Source organism: Metopolophium dirhodum, chromosome 4 (assembly GCF_019925205.1).
Source record: "Metopolophium dirhodum isolate CAU chromosome 4, ASM1992520v1, whole genome shotgun sequence".
Taxonomy (NCBI): Eukaryota; Metazoa; Arthropoda; class Insecta; order Hemiptera; family Aphididae; genus Metopolophium; species Metopolophium dirhodum.
Genome location: NC_083563.1, coordinates 7,841,936 through 7,859,141, shown reverse-complemented (window position 1 = coordinate 7,859,141; position 17,206 = coordinate 7,841,936). Strand labels below are relative to the sequence as shown.

General features: G+C 27.8%; 2 protein-coding genes across 2 annotated transcripts; both read left to right on the top strand.

The window, feature by feature from the left end:
- Positions 1-688: 688 nt before the first annotated feature.
- LOC132942778 (uncharacterized) lies at positions 689-1,736 on the top strand. The gene is made up of 3 exons (XM_061011417.1): positions 689-1,154; positions 1,230-1,334; positions 1,411-1,736. Exons 1-3 carry the CDS (start codon positions 689-691, stop codon positions 1,605-1,607), a joined length of 768 nt encoding a protein of 255 aa, XP_060867400.1. The 3' UTR covers positions 1,608-1,736.
- Positions 1,737-3,303: 1,567 nt separating this feature from the next.
- Positions 3,304-11,163, top strand: LOC132942954 (uncharacterized). The gene is made up of 13 exons (XM_061011676.1): positions 3,304-3,889; positions 4,942-5,140; positions 5,209-5,418; positions 5,487-5,669; positions 6,567-6,718; positions 6,807-7,003; positions 7,806-8,002; positions 8,107-8,337; positions 8,403-8,727; positions 8,819-8,993; positions 9,066-9,357; positions 10,115-10,263; positions 10,338-11,163. Exons 1-13 carry the CDS (start codon positions 3,714-3,716, stop codon positions 10,558-10,560), a joined length of 2,709 nt encoding a protein of 902 aa, XP_060867659.1. The 5' UTR covers positions 3,304-3,713; the 3' UTR covers positions 10,561-11,163.
- The last annotated feature ends 6,043 nt before the right edge of the window (positions 11,164-17,206 follow it).

Below are 17,206 nucleotides of genomic sequence, written 5' to 3'. Positions count from 1 at the left end.
ACTATTAGAGGCTATTGGTTTCACTCCTCCCAAGCGGTATGGAGAAAATTTGCAAACATAGGTAAGATTACTTTAAAATCTGAATTTGTAATTAATAATAAATTAAATATATAGTCAATTAATAACACTGGTTAATATTTAGGATTGATTGATATATGTAGTAACCATCGAGGAGCCTATGACACTGTGCATATGTTGATGGCATTGCCTTTGCTGCCGACAAATTGTATAGCTGAAGATTTTGAAACTGTAAGGGCATACTATATTGAGAATATGCAATCATTGATCAGCAATAATAATGATTACAATTTTACATTATTATTTGAATATTATAGATCAACTTGGCTTGCAGGTCTGTAAAATACAAAATAATAGTTTTAATATAATATTTTTTATTCATACAACTCAGTGCCGTAACTAGAGGTTGGCGACATGGGCACTTTGAGTTAAATTAAAATTGGTTTTTTTTTTTATAATATTTTTTTTCTCATATATTTATTTAAAGTTTTATTAAAATTGAGCGTAAATGTATAATGTACAAACATATTACATACTGGATTGCGCCTTGATGGTGTTAATTTATTAGTTTATTACATTTACATTTATATCATACACTGATATATATTATTTTATTTTTGCGTGTATGAAATGTATAGCCATATGGGCACGAACGACAAACGGCATAGTAATGATTACCACAAATGATCGGCTGATTACTTACTCGAATGGTGTTTTGAACGATTATAATGAGGCTACTGATGGAGGACAAGTAAGAGAACTTCAACGACAAGTTTGGATAGATCAGCAAAGGAATTTAGATAGATCATTGAGGCTGTTTATAGAAGGACGCTACTCAATGTCAGAATTTTTAATATGTGCTAGGCATTCAACACCAAATTTTGGTGTAATACGGCCTCAACACCAAGCTATTGTAATACTTCCTGCTGCTGTCTTTCCACAAGCACCACTAGCTATATTACCACTCCCCGTTGATCAGCATCGGGAACTGCAAATTCCAGCTTTACCACAGGCACCACTACAAGAAGCGCCAGCTTTATTACCACTGCACGCTGATCAGCATCAGGAACTAATTCGAGATGAAATAATGAGAAGGATTTTACCACGTAGACCAGCTGTGCCCGTTCCTCGAGATCGTATGATTTTTCATATAATATTACTTATACAGATTTCCAATAAAATATACTAATAAATAAATCGCTTGTCTTTAGTTTTTTATAATCTCGATGCTGATGCAGATTATTCAGATGAAGATGTGTCTAACGAACAGTCTGTGATACCATCAGTTATTTACATTGAATGTGTAGATTTGACAAGTAAGTAGTAATTATCTGAAATTTGTTTCTAGCTAAAGTAATTGATTAAAAATAATGATGTCTTATTATTTTAAAGTTGTACCAATAGTAGAGGAAACATGTTACATATGTTTGTACAGTCCACCAACAGTAGTAGCGTATCCATGCTTACACCAAGGCCTATGTGGAGCTTGTCATGATAGCTATTCAAGAATGCCTCCGAATGAGTACAGGCCATATTACCGCTGTCCACTTTGTAGAGCTGGAATAGAAATCTACTATATATTAACATGACAATTATAATTAATTATTTATCTTATCAATTAAATATCAACAATCTACTTCAATTTTTTATTTTTTAACAAATTAAACAAAATTAAACAAATTTTCTTGGTATGACATACATTTCAATTTAACTTGGGATTTGACTGTTTTGAGTAAGTTTAACACATTTTCTTGATAATATATCATATTCATACACAGATATATACTAATAGTATATAATATATATACATCTGTGTATTCATATAAGTAACATATTAATATATTATAGGTATACTGCAAGTACCTACATTGAAATTAAAATTGTTACCAATTGTGTGTTCATTATCAATTGTGATTAAATATAATATACAAATACTTTACAAGTCTATAAGTATAACCATAGTATAACTACCATATTTATTTATAGAAAATACTACTCAGTCTATATATCTACTATACTGTATCACTGTTACTACTTCCTACAAGTGACAACAGTCCACTAGACAACCTAATAATAGTTATTAAGAAGTTTTTAGTTAAATTATAGTAATTATTAGGTATTAAAATTAAAATGCAAAACTTACTTTTGAAATGACTGAAATAAACGATTACAGTCTACAAGTCGACATTACAATATAATAGGTATTATTTAGCAGTAAGTTTCCGTTATAGAAGATTATGTTATAATTTACAATAGGCTTATTTATCTACTTACATGTCGCATTGTCACCATTTTATTTCCTATGGACAGATGAGACCAGTACGTCGAAGGCTTGGAATAAGTTCACGTTCACACTCATTTTGTTAAAAAGGAACTACTTAAATCGTTTCTTCTTCCTAGTTCCCGTTAACATTCTCATTCCCAAATAAAGAACATTTTTTTGTGCCTCGATCAATTAAAAATTGTATTAAAATAATTTAAAAAAATAATTAGGTTCTGTTTTATTATACAGCTACAGCATTACAGCCTATGAACTAAATAAATTGAAATAAATTAGTGATCGGTTGTGCATAAGAGATAACGGTTGTTATTTGGAGGTTTAATTAAAACATTTTAATGAGTCAGTAGTGAGATAAATAACTTTTGAACCTGATTTCGTGGCCCATTATTGGTCCATTAAATTAATTATTTTTTTTGTGCGATTCATTATAGTTGTGTGTGATATTAAGACTTAAAGAGAGGTGAGTAACCTTGATTTTCAAGCATTAATTGTAAATAATAAAAAAATTTAAATTTACGAACTATTCTTTACTATAGGTACCTAGTCCTATGACTCTTGTCTCTTATGAATTATTCATGAGTTATGACTTATGAGTATTATATTAATGTAATGTAATACCTAACATGATTTATGATACATATTGAAATTAAATTAATCATTCGTTGAAGAAAAAACAATACGTTTAGTATAAAATAAGTTTAATATAATGTATAATGTTATTTTAAATTACCGCCACAGAGGGGGTATCTAGTAGACCAAGGGAGATCTAAACGCTAAATGGGTAATTTAGATCCCCAACTAGGATGGTGTCAACTAGTTCCCTATGGTTATTTAGATCCCCTGTCAATTAGATCCCGCTGTGTCATATTAATTTAGATCACGGGGATCTATTTGGACGGGGTTCTAGGTGGCCGTTCACCCGCGACGCGCAACTAACTTCATAATGGTTAATCGGTGACCGGTGTGATTTTCAGGTTATGTAAATAATTACTGTTATCAGTTGTCATATTTTGTTGTTGTTTTGGCGTTTAGCGTCGTCTAAACGACGACTACCACGCTGTTCAGCTTTTTCAGTTTAGTGGCTCTGCACTCTGTAGTCGTTATTTGAACTGAAGTCGTTTTGAATCTTACATGCTGAGCGCTGGAGCTGCGGCACACAGCGCACAGTTTGATGTGTGTGGGTGCATAGAATAAAGAAAACTATGGTTTGGGTGTGTTCGGTGAACGGAAATTTTGGATGAGCAGTAATTATTACACATTTACACTGCTAATTGTACCAACATTGCAACAATCAGTGTTCGACCGAAGTTCGTGCTCGAAGTCTCGAAATGATCGAGTTGTCGTCGCCGCCAAAAGTGTTGTGAGATCGATAAAACATCTTAGCGAATAACGATAAAACTCGTCCGGTCGCACTATGCGGCTGACCAAGCAGTCGGTCACTCTACTATACCTGTCGTCGTGCACAATTTTCGCTAATTTGCTATTCCTCTATGGGTTCTTTTCGTTTGGCTACAACGACAGCCATACGTCCACACCAAACGATATCCCGTCGACTATATGGCCGAACCAAAACAACTCGGAGCCTTGGCGGTAATTACTAAACAGAGACACGGAGTTACCTACTGGCTACTACCATGGCCGTACCTGTTGAGTGATGGGGGAGGGTTTAAAAGTTTATCTCCCACCCCTTCCGAAATTTTCTCGAATTACGTAGGCTTAAATATTAAACATCAGCTTTTTTGTTAATTGTTTTTATTTCTTAACCCCTCTGGAAATTTGTTCTACGTTGTCTACTACTACCCAACCACAGACTATCGAGCTCCTTCCAAAAATGTGCACTAGCAAGGTTCGCAAGGCTTCTCTTGAATTTATAGTTTTAAATTTTTGAGATTGACATAAAAACCTTTAACCATTTGTAGTTTTCTACTAAATCGCACAGAGTTTAAAACTGAAGAATAGATGCCTATATTATACTTAAATTCTTATAAGACATCCAGTTGTATATTTTTATGAATTATTAATGCAATAGATAATTTTAATGAAGACTAATAACTAATAATAATCAGTGATTGTGACCTATGTTATAGTATTTTAATTAGGAGACTTGATATTTTCCTGCAGAATTGCTTATCCTTTTAGTGCTTAAAATTGAGATGTCTATTAATATTTTAAGTTAAGGGTATTGGATCCAGTGATTTTCTGTCTTTGTCTAACACACGTTGGACATAGGAATAACGACCTAAGCGACTGACAAAAATTAAGGTACTTCTAGTTGTTCAATTTAAAAAATTTAAAAGATGTTTGAATTAGTATTCCATTTTACTTTGCATAGGTCAAAGTACTTTTTCAGTTGTAGCAATATCTTGATGAGAATAAATATTTAAAATTTTATAAATTTGTGAATTTTAATATTAAATATATTAAAAAAATATAAAAAATATGCTTCGACCGATGTAAAGTAAACTTGTATACCAATTCAAACATCTTTACATTTTTTAAATCAAACAACTAGAAGTACCTTAATTTTTTTCAGTCGCTTAGGTCGTTATTCCTATGATCAACGTGTGTTAGACAAAGACGGAAAATCACCGCATTCAACGCTCTTAATCATGTTATTTGTAATAATTTGGAATTTTTTTTAGTTTTGACAATCGACGCTTGTATCACAAGTCTGTGAACAAAGTTGTGTTGATGGTAATAGATGGTATTCGTTATGATTTTTTCACGGAATCTGAATATAATGTAAATATGCCATTTTCTACTGATCTTATAAAGCAAAACCGGAGTTGTTTATTCCGCACCAGAGTGAATGCTCCTACAGTTACAATGCCACGTATAAAAGTACAGTTATAGTAATGTAGTGATTGATGAACGAATTGTAAATAAGCTAGTACATGTTTGATTATCAGGCCTTAACTACAGGTACAGTGCCAAATTTTATAGATCTCGTGTTAAACCTGGATAGTTCAGCTGTGCAACAAGACAGTATTATTTACCAAGCCTCTGCAGCTAATAAACAAGTTATATTTTATGGGGATGAAACATGGTTAAAATTATTTCCAAATTCATTTGTCAGACACGATGGAACTACATCTTTTTACATATCTGATTACACTGAAGTAATTTTATTTTCTGTAGTTCATATTTTAGATGAATATTAACACACTAAATAATATTTTTTCTTTAGGTTGATAACAATGTCACTCGTCATCTAGAAAATGAATTAAAACCAACAGCCGATTGGGACATCATGATACTTCATTATTTAGGTCTTGATCATATTGGACATACAGGTGGACCTCGAAGTAAATTGATGCCAAATAAATTGTCTGAGATGGATAATATTATTCGGCGTATTGTAAATTATATGGTGAATACTATTCTTATATAATTTTGCGTTTTAACTAAAATATATAGTGTTTTTGTTAAATTAAAGAGTGAATAAAAATAAAAATCCCGGAATAAAATATTACCTATACATCATTTTTGAATGATAATGATTGAATAAATATTTTTAAAACGTTTACAATAATACAACATTATTAATATTTAATTATAAATGTATAGGTAGGTACTTGTGATTTAATGAATATATTATGTTAAAATATTGTAAGTTCAACAATCATTAAAAATTAAAAATAAAGAATTAACACGTTGACTGCGTATATCTTTTTGCAGTTTTCACCTAGTGTATACATTGATCCTCATGATGCCAATTTACGTCAGTATGTAATCAACGTGTTAAAGAATTATGTTTGAAATAAATATTGAAAAAAACTTTAATTTACTTTTATATTTATATTATCATTTTGATTTTTTTTCAATATGCATATTTCTGTAAAAGAAAAAATGAAATTGAGTTTTTTAGTTTTATAAATTAATAAATATAATTATTAGTAGGTATTTTTAAAATTTAACAGATATATCATACAAAACATTAAAATATTTAAAATACAATAAAATTATTACTTTCTTATTAGTTCCCTAATCGTAGAAAATATGCATGTATAAATATTTCGAATGGTTGACTAAATTAACAAAAAATTAATTAATGTATACAGTGAATAACATTGGCAGTTCTCAAATTATCATCAAAATATTAGGAAACTGTAATAATTAATTTATTGACTATTATTATTTATTTTATAATTTTATTTTTAATATTTTGTATTATTTATCGAAATATTTTTGTGGGATTTTTATTTGATTACCGAAAGAGTACAATATGTAGTTGGTCATATTTTAACTATTTCTGAAAAATTAATAGGATTCTGAAAAATCTGAATTGCCATCCGTTTTAATTGTTTGTGGTGATCATGGAATGCGTGACAATGGTGGCCATGGTGGATCCTCAACTGGTGAAGTGGTGGTTCCTTTATTTGTTTATTTTAAAAATAAGAAATGTGGTGGATCCATAAAGTATGTTCAATAATAAAAAATTGTATTTTTTGGTATTATTTAATTGTCTTATCTATAAATGTTACTTTAAAAAAAAAAAAAAAACTAGAGAAGAAATAATGCAAACAGACTTTGTGCCATCAATTTCTGTAATTATGGGATTACCAATACCTTCAAGCAGTACGGGAAAGCTTATAAATAAATTTTTGCAAAATCTTAATATCAATGAAATTCTCTTTGCATATCATTATAACTCTCAGCAAATGTATACAAATTATATTTCAAAAAAAGGATTAATGAATAAAGGTATTTTGAATTAGACTACCTATTTTATGGTATGTTCACATACATTTGATGGCGTTAAAATAGCTTAAATCAACGGATACTCGCTTTCTTACTGATAGTTTGTGTTATTTTGTTTAGCAGTAAAAAAAACAAGTATCTGTAGATCTAAAACCATTTAAACGCCATCATATAAACTAACTAATAGAACACTTATAAGTGGGGCTAAAATTTACATGTATTGGTACGTTTTTTGCTATGTCTACGAATCACCTTAAAATGATACATATTATCTAATTTTTTGTATATTTACTTGTATTTTATACTATGAACATGGAAAATGTATGTTTTTATGATTTATTTAAACGAGGTAAGTGTAAGATGTCATGTTATAATATTATGCACCAAATTGTAGTTTTATAAAACCAATGATTATCTTTGATGAAAAATGGTTTAAAAATGCTTTGAATTTGTTTAAAATTGAGATTAATAAAAATGATTAAGTTTAGATAATCAGTAATGTTATTAATTATTAATTTTTTTTAAAATTTTAAGATGCTTTTCTTCCACATAATGATAGTTTGGAAATTATTGGTAAATTCAATGTATATTTTAATATTATATATTTATTGCATATTTTAATAAAATGATGTGCATATTTTACTATTGTACATTGCATATAAATACTAGCCCTATTAATAAGTTGATTCTTAACTCTCACTACATATTATATATTTGAAAGAGTAATTTTACCAGAGTAAATTGTTTTGTACAAATATTTAATATAATATATACATTTTATGAACATGTAATTTTTATCATTTAGCATTTATGAAAGATTATGATGATGCCATTCTGTATTATTATGATTGGTTGAAAAGAGAAACTGCATCAATCAGTCAGGCACACCGTGTTATTTTGTTGTATGAATCTGCACTGAGTGGTATGAGTAACTTTATAATTGGATCAATAGCTAAATTTGACGTGTTCCTCATAATTGTCTCAATTGTATTATCTATACAGGTATAAACACTTTGTTTAGTTAATTTCTCAAGTTTTTTTTGTTCTTATTATTTTAAATTATATTAAGTTTTATTTTGTTGACAATTAATATTTAATAATTTAAGGTGTGGTTGTTGCTCGTAGACTTTGACGCTGTAAATATCCAGTTTATTAAAGTCAGCCGTTTGGTATTCTTAATGCTAATTCGTTGGGCTGTTTGTGTATGGTTACAATGTGACAGTGTACTTTGCGAATTCACGGCCACATTTAATTTATTGGCGAGTGTTATAATCACAATGTTTATTATAAACCTTGGTAGTTTTGGTTGGCCAATTTCTACATTAATTAGATTAGAGGTATTGTATAATATTAATTAATTTTATTTAGAATACCTTAATAGTAAAAACATTTCTAATTTCAGATTCGCGATTTCAATAATAATAACTTATTTTATGTCTTGCCGGGCTTATTCATACATGTATTAAGCCTATTTTCATCAAGTTATATCGAAGAAGAGCATCAATTGTTGTATCATCTTTGGGCTGGATTTTCTGCTATTCAAGTATACAAAACTTTTATTTTGCATAGTTATACAACAACTGCTAAGTGGATAGTATCTATGATTTTGCATCGAATTTGTAAAAATTTGAATACTATTGGTAATCAATCGTCAGGTGTTTATAGTTTAGGAGATTGGTTTCGTGAGTCCCAAAATCAAATTTATTTGACTATTCTATTGGTTATTGGTAAGTTGTACAGATTATTTTTATAATATATTTTATTATGTCAAAATCAAAATTAGTTATTTAAAATTGCTATCTTTGAAAAAAATGGCAGGTCTCTGCTGTATATTCTATGCTAGTATCAACATTCACCGAGTCATTAAAAACAATAAGCGTTTCAATATATTAAGTGCAATTATTTTTATTTTATACTTTTGGACTTTATGCAGTGTTTATATGTATAGGGTTGAAACTAAAGAAGTTGCTGTACCATATGGATATAATATATTGTAAGGATAATTATATTATTAAAACAATAAATTACTATAAGTAACATTAATATATTTCATTATTTCTTTTAGAAAGTTAATATTTTGTTTGCATTCGTGGACCATTGCATGGTATTTATTAATTGGATGCCACACTTTTTTAGTCATCAAACAAACTAATCGAAATAACAACAAGTTTAACAGTGCTGTTTGTTCAATAATAGTCTTGTTAATGCTACGTTTGTCATTATTACTAAGACCTCATAATATTTTGGTACCAGCTGTCTTAGTGTATACTTGTAAACTCCTTCAATTTAAAAGCTGGAATACTTTGACCACAACTATACTTCATTATTGGCTGTCGTTGATGTTCTTTTTCTATCAGGTAAATCACTTGTAATCTTAGAATCATATTCTCAACAATTTTGTTAAAATATGTGTGATTAATAAATAGAAAGTGTTTCAAAATACTTCAGACTTATTTAATGTAGTAGTAGGTAAAAATCCAATGTATGTAAAGTTAGGTTGTAACACTCTTTCGCAAGATAAATAACTTATATTAATCTATTTCTGCTACTACATAGTAGATTATTCATGAACTTTCAATTTAAAGTACATAATTTTCCTCCCATACTTTGGTACAACCTGCTAACTTTCCACTTTTATGTCATACAGAATTTGTATAAAAAATTTGGTAGATCGTTAATAGATCTTAGTATTAATTGAAAATTGATATTAATCATCCCATGTTATGTATTTATCAATTATCATTGCCCATTAAAGTAATATTATCGTAAGCCTCTAGATTCCATAAATGCGTATTAGTTGTTAAAGACTGTTGTATTTCTCAGTTTTAATCATAACTACAGCTTCGAATTGAAATTTGAATAAGTTGTAACAATATCTTTTTGGTTAAATTATAAGTGTTTATTTTTATATTAACATTTTACATTCAATAAGTCTATTAAATTTAACCAAATGTACTAAGTTGTGTAAATTATTTTTAGTTGTAGTGTGGGTCACAAAGGCCTATTGTGTGACATTTAAATAAGTTATAAATATTATGTACAATATGATTAGTATAACCAGTGTAAGCATTAAAACATTACTTAGGAATACTAAATATGTTTCATAATTTACAGGGTAATTCAAACAGTGTTGGAACATTAGACATAGTGCCTGGGTACATTGGTCAAACCAGTTATGATCCTGTTGTTGCAGGAATCCATATTTTTACTCATACGTATGGTTTACCAATGTTGGTTTACTTATTCCTTGTTTTCGATCAAAAGTAAAACATACATAATATCTGTGTCATATTTATATTTTTAATTTTTAACTAATAATATTTGTTTTTCAAATCAGGTTTTCAGGACTTCAAACACTTTGTATGCTTAACGTCACTCAATCGTGTGTATACAACCTTGTTATTTTATTATTTCGTAATCATTTATTCATATGGTCAGTGTTTTCTCCAAAACTTTTGTATATTGTTATGTTTACATCTACAACATATGTTTTTTCTGCTCTAATGATTATTCTATTAACTTTATGTAGAACTTCTACTAAAAAAGAATTAGAAATTTAAATTTTTGCATTTTGTGGGTAACATTTTTATTTTATTGTTTATAACTTTGTATTATTCTTGATTGATGGCTCAATATGCTAATTACAAATTATTTTTATATTAATTTATACAATTTTATGGGTTATAACTTATATTAATAAGCATTGTGTATTTAAATTGTAAGACTATACTATTAATATTTTATTATAAATTACTTTTTATACGACTTATCTTATTGATAAGTCTTACTTCTCTAATTAAATTATTTCTCTGTCAAAGATTATTAGTACATATGATTATTATAATTATTTATTAATAATTTTTAAACTTATTATAAACATGTTAAGGGCTTTTGAGCCGGTGTGTTTTTTAGTAAAAAAAAATGTTTTACAAGAAAACTCACGCCCTAGAATACCTAGTCGGGTTTCGTTATTTTATTAGATTCTGAGCGAAGCGATGAATGTATTGATTTTACAATGATGTGTGTTTTCTTTTAATTTTTTTTTTTGTGTCTGTCATCACCTTTTAGGACAGTAAAAGTGCTTGGATTTTCTTCAACAGTAACTTTTCTAATAGAAAAGTGAATCTAGTTGGTACTTTTGGGGGGGGGGGGGGGGGGGGGGGGGTCAAAAGAAAAAATTTCCCAGTGTTTTCAAAAGCGACGTGAAAAACAAAAGAAAAATTAACTGGAATTTTTTCGCAAAATCTGTTTTTGAGAAAGTCGATTTTGGTTTTCGGTATAACTCTAAAACAAATGATCGTAGGGACTTATTTTGATCGAATGTTTATAATTGCATTTCCTATACACCATAACATTTTCCAAATATTTTGACTTATTTTGAGCTGTTTACGGACATTGTCAATTTCCATTTTTTTTTAGTTTTTTTTCTATTTGATATTCATTCGATTTCTCATGTAACAATTTTCTTATTTTATTGTAATTAAAAAACGAATGACTGTAGATACTTGAAAATTTCACTGAATGTGTTTATATTAGCATTTTCTATACACCGTACAATTTAGAAAATAATTTGACTCTTTTCGAACTGTTTACGGACATTGTCAGTTTTCAATTTTTTTAGTTTTTTTTTCTATAAATATCAATAAAATTTTATTTGTTGTGTAAAAAAGCGTGAAAATTTAATGCAAGGCTTCTGATATAATGTTACAATTGCAGTTGAACAATATTAAAAATACATAGGCACAATTTTTTTTTATAAGCATTTAAAGTTCAAATTTTGACAACATTTATCAAATTTATAATTTATTAATTATTTTGTAGTTAAAAATGTATAAAATGTTTAACTTTTATGGCTTAAGATTGAAAATTTAAAACACGGCTCCACGTAAATAGGTTATATATAAATTACTTTATTCACAATAATATCATCAAATATACTTATTTCATAGGCTCCCATCATAGGCTGACTGACCGTTTTCGCTCAGAATTGTTTTCTTATACAATGATATTATATCATTGAATTCAAATTTAACACCATCCATTACAGTGACCCACTTGTAACCAGTTTGCCTTTGATCCAAACTAAAAAATGTTAAAATGTAAAAAAAATTAACGAAATCCAACTATTCTACATGGGTGAGAGTTTTTCCTATGAAGTAATTTTCATTGATGTAATACACTAATACACCGTATCGAGCTGTAGATTAGTGGAAAAGAATTATAATTAAGGTCGTAACTAAAATATAAAATTTAGTTTTATTTTATAGAATTTCCAAATATTGGCAAAAACCGGCACTGACACCCTTAAATTGACTGTTACTTTACTAAATTATTCCAAAGAACCATCTAGTCTTGTTTGACTAAATGTCAACTTAAAATGTAAAATTTTAATTTGGTTGTTAATTCTTGTATTATACAAATGTATCTATTAAATATGTTTTTTTTAAAACAACTTGTGATATTTTACGTAGGTATTATTTTTCTTTTGGTTTAATAACTTTTATAACATTATTATTTTTTTCGGTTAATATTAGTTAATTGTTAATAGTTAATTAAAATATCAAGTATGAATATCATATTATGAGTTGATTTTAAAATAACATATTATGATGTTAAAATCAACTATTATAAATTACAATGATACCTACCTAGTATTTACTATTTAAGTACATAATATCAATATTGGTACTGGTCTAGTTGACCAGAAAGTATTCCCCCCGCCACTCATGTTTAGTTGACGACAGCCACCTACATCCCTTGTGTTTTCGATGTTCTAATCAATAATCAATAATTTATAAAAAGGTACAAACATTATTTAAAGCATTTATCATACAATCATACAGTATTTATAGACTATACTGTATGTCCCAGAAGTCCCGTATCACCCTTAGTATCTCCGTGGAAAATCAATATATTTAAATGCCGTTTTTTTTAACAGTAATAAATATGGTAAATCTGATTGGATTGTCCATTTTTTTTCAAAAATTCAAAATTTTTTTGTAAGCAAATAACTTATTTAAATTTCCAAGATCGCCACTTTGTTGATAGTATTTTTTTAAATATTTTTTTAAATTGGGCAATTTTCATTAAATTTTAATATTTTTTTTTTTGAACTATTTAAAAAAATACTATCAACAAAATGGCTATCTTGGAAATTAAAAAAACTTATTTGACTAAAAAAATGTTTTGATAATATTTGAATTTTTGAAAAAAAAATCGCATATTATGCTATTTAATCAGAATTTCTATACTTATTACTGTAAAAAAAACTGCATTTAAATATATTGATTTTCCACGGAGATACTAAGGGTGATACAGGACTTCTGGGACATACTTTACATTTAAACTAAAAACTCAGGTAATCAAAATAAAAATAGATAAATAATGGGTTAATAAATAAATCGTAAAAAAATTATACTTCATTCAGAATAATAAAAAAAATATGCAGGTCCTTCAGAATTTCATTAAATGAATCGCGGCCGTTTAATTTACTTCGCCACATAAACTCTGACAAATAAGAATCTAGGAAGTTTCTCTTATAGTCCCTCTTCGTTTTCATACACATAGGTACTTCTCTAAGAAAGTTGTTCCAATCTACAGTAGATTTGCTCATTCCGAATAATTCACGTTTACAAAAGTCCACTGATGGTAGTTCGTGAGCCCAACCATAATTTAAGTGAACAATAGTTGGTATTTTGGTAACCTTGCCTTAGCACATTGTATCCAATTTTTGGGCTTAACACCTTTTTCTGGCTCGACATGATCTTATTTACATTGCCTCTATTGTGTACTTTAAAATAAACGGAACGATATTATCAGACATCATTTATTCCATTGCTTCAATGTGTTAGAAAATGTATAAAAATTGGATGGTGCTAGATACTGAAGAATATATCCTCCAGTTTCTTAAACCCAAAAATCTATTAACAATAATATTTAATTCATTAAAGAATGATTATAATTTAGAGTTTTAGTCGAGGTAGCATGTCACAGCTTAAAATATTTAGATTAAAAATCAACTAGAGTTAAATTGGTAGGGAAACATAGGCGCCACAAGCAAATTAATTTTAAAAAAGCAAAAAAAAAATTTAATTAAATAGTAGGTATTCCTTAAATACTCTGAAAAAAAAATAAAAAACAAAAAATATATATAACTACGAACTAGATCTAAGATTGGCACAATAACTGTGATCAAAACTTGAAAGTATGATTTGATGTAAATTGTAAAAGTAATAAGTGTAAATGATTTATCCGCATGTATCGCCTCCGTCTTACAAAGTGATCAGCAGATCGTATTTAGCATTGTTAGTTTTAATATTAGAGTGATTATTATTATTTTAAGCTAACGAAGCTCAATAATAACCGCTGAACGAAAATTTGATATCTTTTACACTTGAAAACAACACATGCAGGTGAAACGTCTTCTTTATAAAAAAAACATTATTTATTTGAAAGAAGATGTAATTTCAAGAAAGATATAATATACAATATTAAATTATTAACATTTTTAATATAATATGTATATAATGATCATTTTTTTAATTTATAAATTGAAAAAAAATTACAAAATTATGTTTAGACTTAACAATATTACTAACTTAACTATTTTTCAAAAAAAAAGTTTTTTTATGAATAAATCATTTTTTTACTTTTCTTGATCTGGAAGATTATAACGTTCACTTGTTCCTTTGTTCTAAAAAACTTAGCCACTGCCGGTCTGCAGGGATCGAAATTTCGTTCTCGGTGACTATTTTCACACATATTTGAATTTTACGATTATTGTTATAAATGTTATAATTAATGTATAACAATTTACTTATAACTTATTTTAGATTCTGAGCGAAGCGATGAATGTATCGATTTTACAATTATGTGTGTTTTTTTATTTTTTTTTTTTGTGTCTGTCATCACCTTTTAGGAGCTTAGTAAAAGAGCTTGGATTTTCTTCAACGGAAACTTTTCTGATAGGAAAGTGAATCTAGTTGGTACTATGGGGGGTAAAAATTTCGTAGCAGTTTTCAAAAACGACGTGAAAAACAAAAGAAAAATTAAGGAAAAACGGGAATTTTTACGCAAAATCTGTTTTCGAGAAAATTGATTTTGGTTTTTGGTGCAACTCTAAAACAAATGATCGTATAGGTACATGCAATTTTGACTGAATGTTTATATATGCATTTTCTATACACCATAATATTTTCCAAATATTTTGACTTATTTTGAGCTGTTTACGGACATTATCAGTTTCAATTTTTTTTAGTTTTTTTTTCTATAAATATCAATAAATTTTTATTTATTGGTTAAAAAAGCTTGTAAGTTTAATAGAAGGCTCCTAGGTTATTGTTTCAAAGGCAAATTAAAAAAATTAAAAATTCTTAGTCACAGTTTTTATTTATAAGCTTTTAAAGTTCAAATCTTGACAAAATACGGAAAAATCACGAAAATTAGCAAATTATTTTGAGTTGAGAATTCATAAAAATTTTTCTTTTTAAATCTAAGATTTGAAAATGTAATACAAGATTATCCATAAGTTTGTCTATCTTTAACAAAAAAAAAAAAATGTCCACAAGAAAGTCAAATTAAATTTTTATAACTGTTTGAAATTCATATTTTTACAACATTTGATATTCACTCGATTTCTCATGTAACGATTTTCTTATTTTGTTGTAATTAAAAAACGTATGACTGTAGATACTTGACAATTTCACTGAATGTTTATATATGCATTTTCTATACACCATAATATTTTCCAAATATTTTGACTTATTTTGAGCTGTTTACGGACATTATCAGTTTCAATTTTTTTTAGTTTTTTTTTCTATAAATATCAATAAAATTTTATTTATTGGTTAAAAAAGCTTGTAAGTTTAATAGAAGGCTCCTAGGTTGTTGTTTCAAAGGCAAATTAAAAAAATTAAAAATTCTTAGTCACAGTTTTTATTTATAAGCTTTTAAAGTTCAAATCTTGACAAAATACGGAAAAATCACGAAAATTAGCAAATTATTTTGAGTTGAGAATTCATAAAAATTTTTCTTTTTAAATCTAAGATTTGAAAATGTAATACAAGATTATCCATAAGTTTGTCTATCTTTAACAAAAAAAAAAATGTCCACAAGAAAGTCAAATTAAATTTTTATAACTGTTTGAAATTCATATTTTTACAACATTTGATATTCACTCGATTTCTCATGTAACGATTTTCTTATTTTGTTGTAATTAAAAAACATATGACTGTAGATACTTGACAATTTCACTGAATGTTTATATTAGCATTTTCTATACACGATCAAATTTTTAAAATAATTTGACTCTTTTTGAGCTGTTTACGGACATTGTCAGTTATTCATTTTTTTAGTTTTTTTCTATAAATATCAATAAAATTTTATTTGTTGGGTAAAAAAACGTGAAAATGTAATGCAAGGCTTCTGATATAACGTCACAATAGCAGTTGAAAAATATTAAAAATACATAGGCACAATTTTTTTTTATAAGCATTTAAAGTTCGAATTTTGACAAAATGTATCAAATTTAAAATTTAATAATTATTTTGTAGTTGAAAATGTATAAAATGTTTAACTTTTATGGCTAAGGATTGAAAATTTAAAACAAGGTTCCACGTAAATAGGTTATATATAAATTACTTTATTCAAAATATTATCATCAAATATACTTGGTAATATGACTGATGGTTTTCGCTCAGAATCGTTTTTCTTATACAAATTTAACACCATCCATTACAGTGACCCACTTGTCACCTACTGTACAGCAGAGCGACATCCACTTACCCACCTAATTCATATTATTCTACAATAATAAATGCGTTATGTATTTAATATCGATAATATGACCAATATTATATGTACTTACCTACAAATGCATTGTAAATATGTTAAGCCTTACAGGGTATTCCTATTTTCTTGTATTTCGATCAGTGTCATTTCAGTTTTTATTAGATTAGGGAAATTTTTCACAGCTTTTCCGAATCAAAAATTTTTCACTCAGATTCTCATAGCATAGTGCTATAGTGGTTAACAGGGGGGGGGGGGGGCGTATGGTAAATGTGCGAATTAAGGTTGATGTAAATACTAGACTAATATCCCAGTTGCCCCCCCTCCCCAATTGACTCCACTGATTTCGATACTCTTATATTAATTTTTATTTTGGACAATTTTACTAGGGATATTCTTGGTTTCGGACATTTTTTTCTC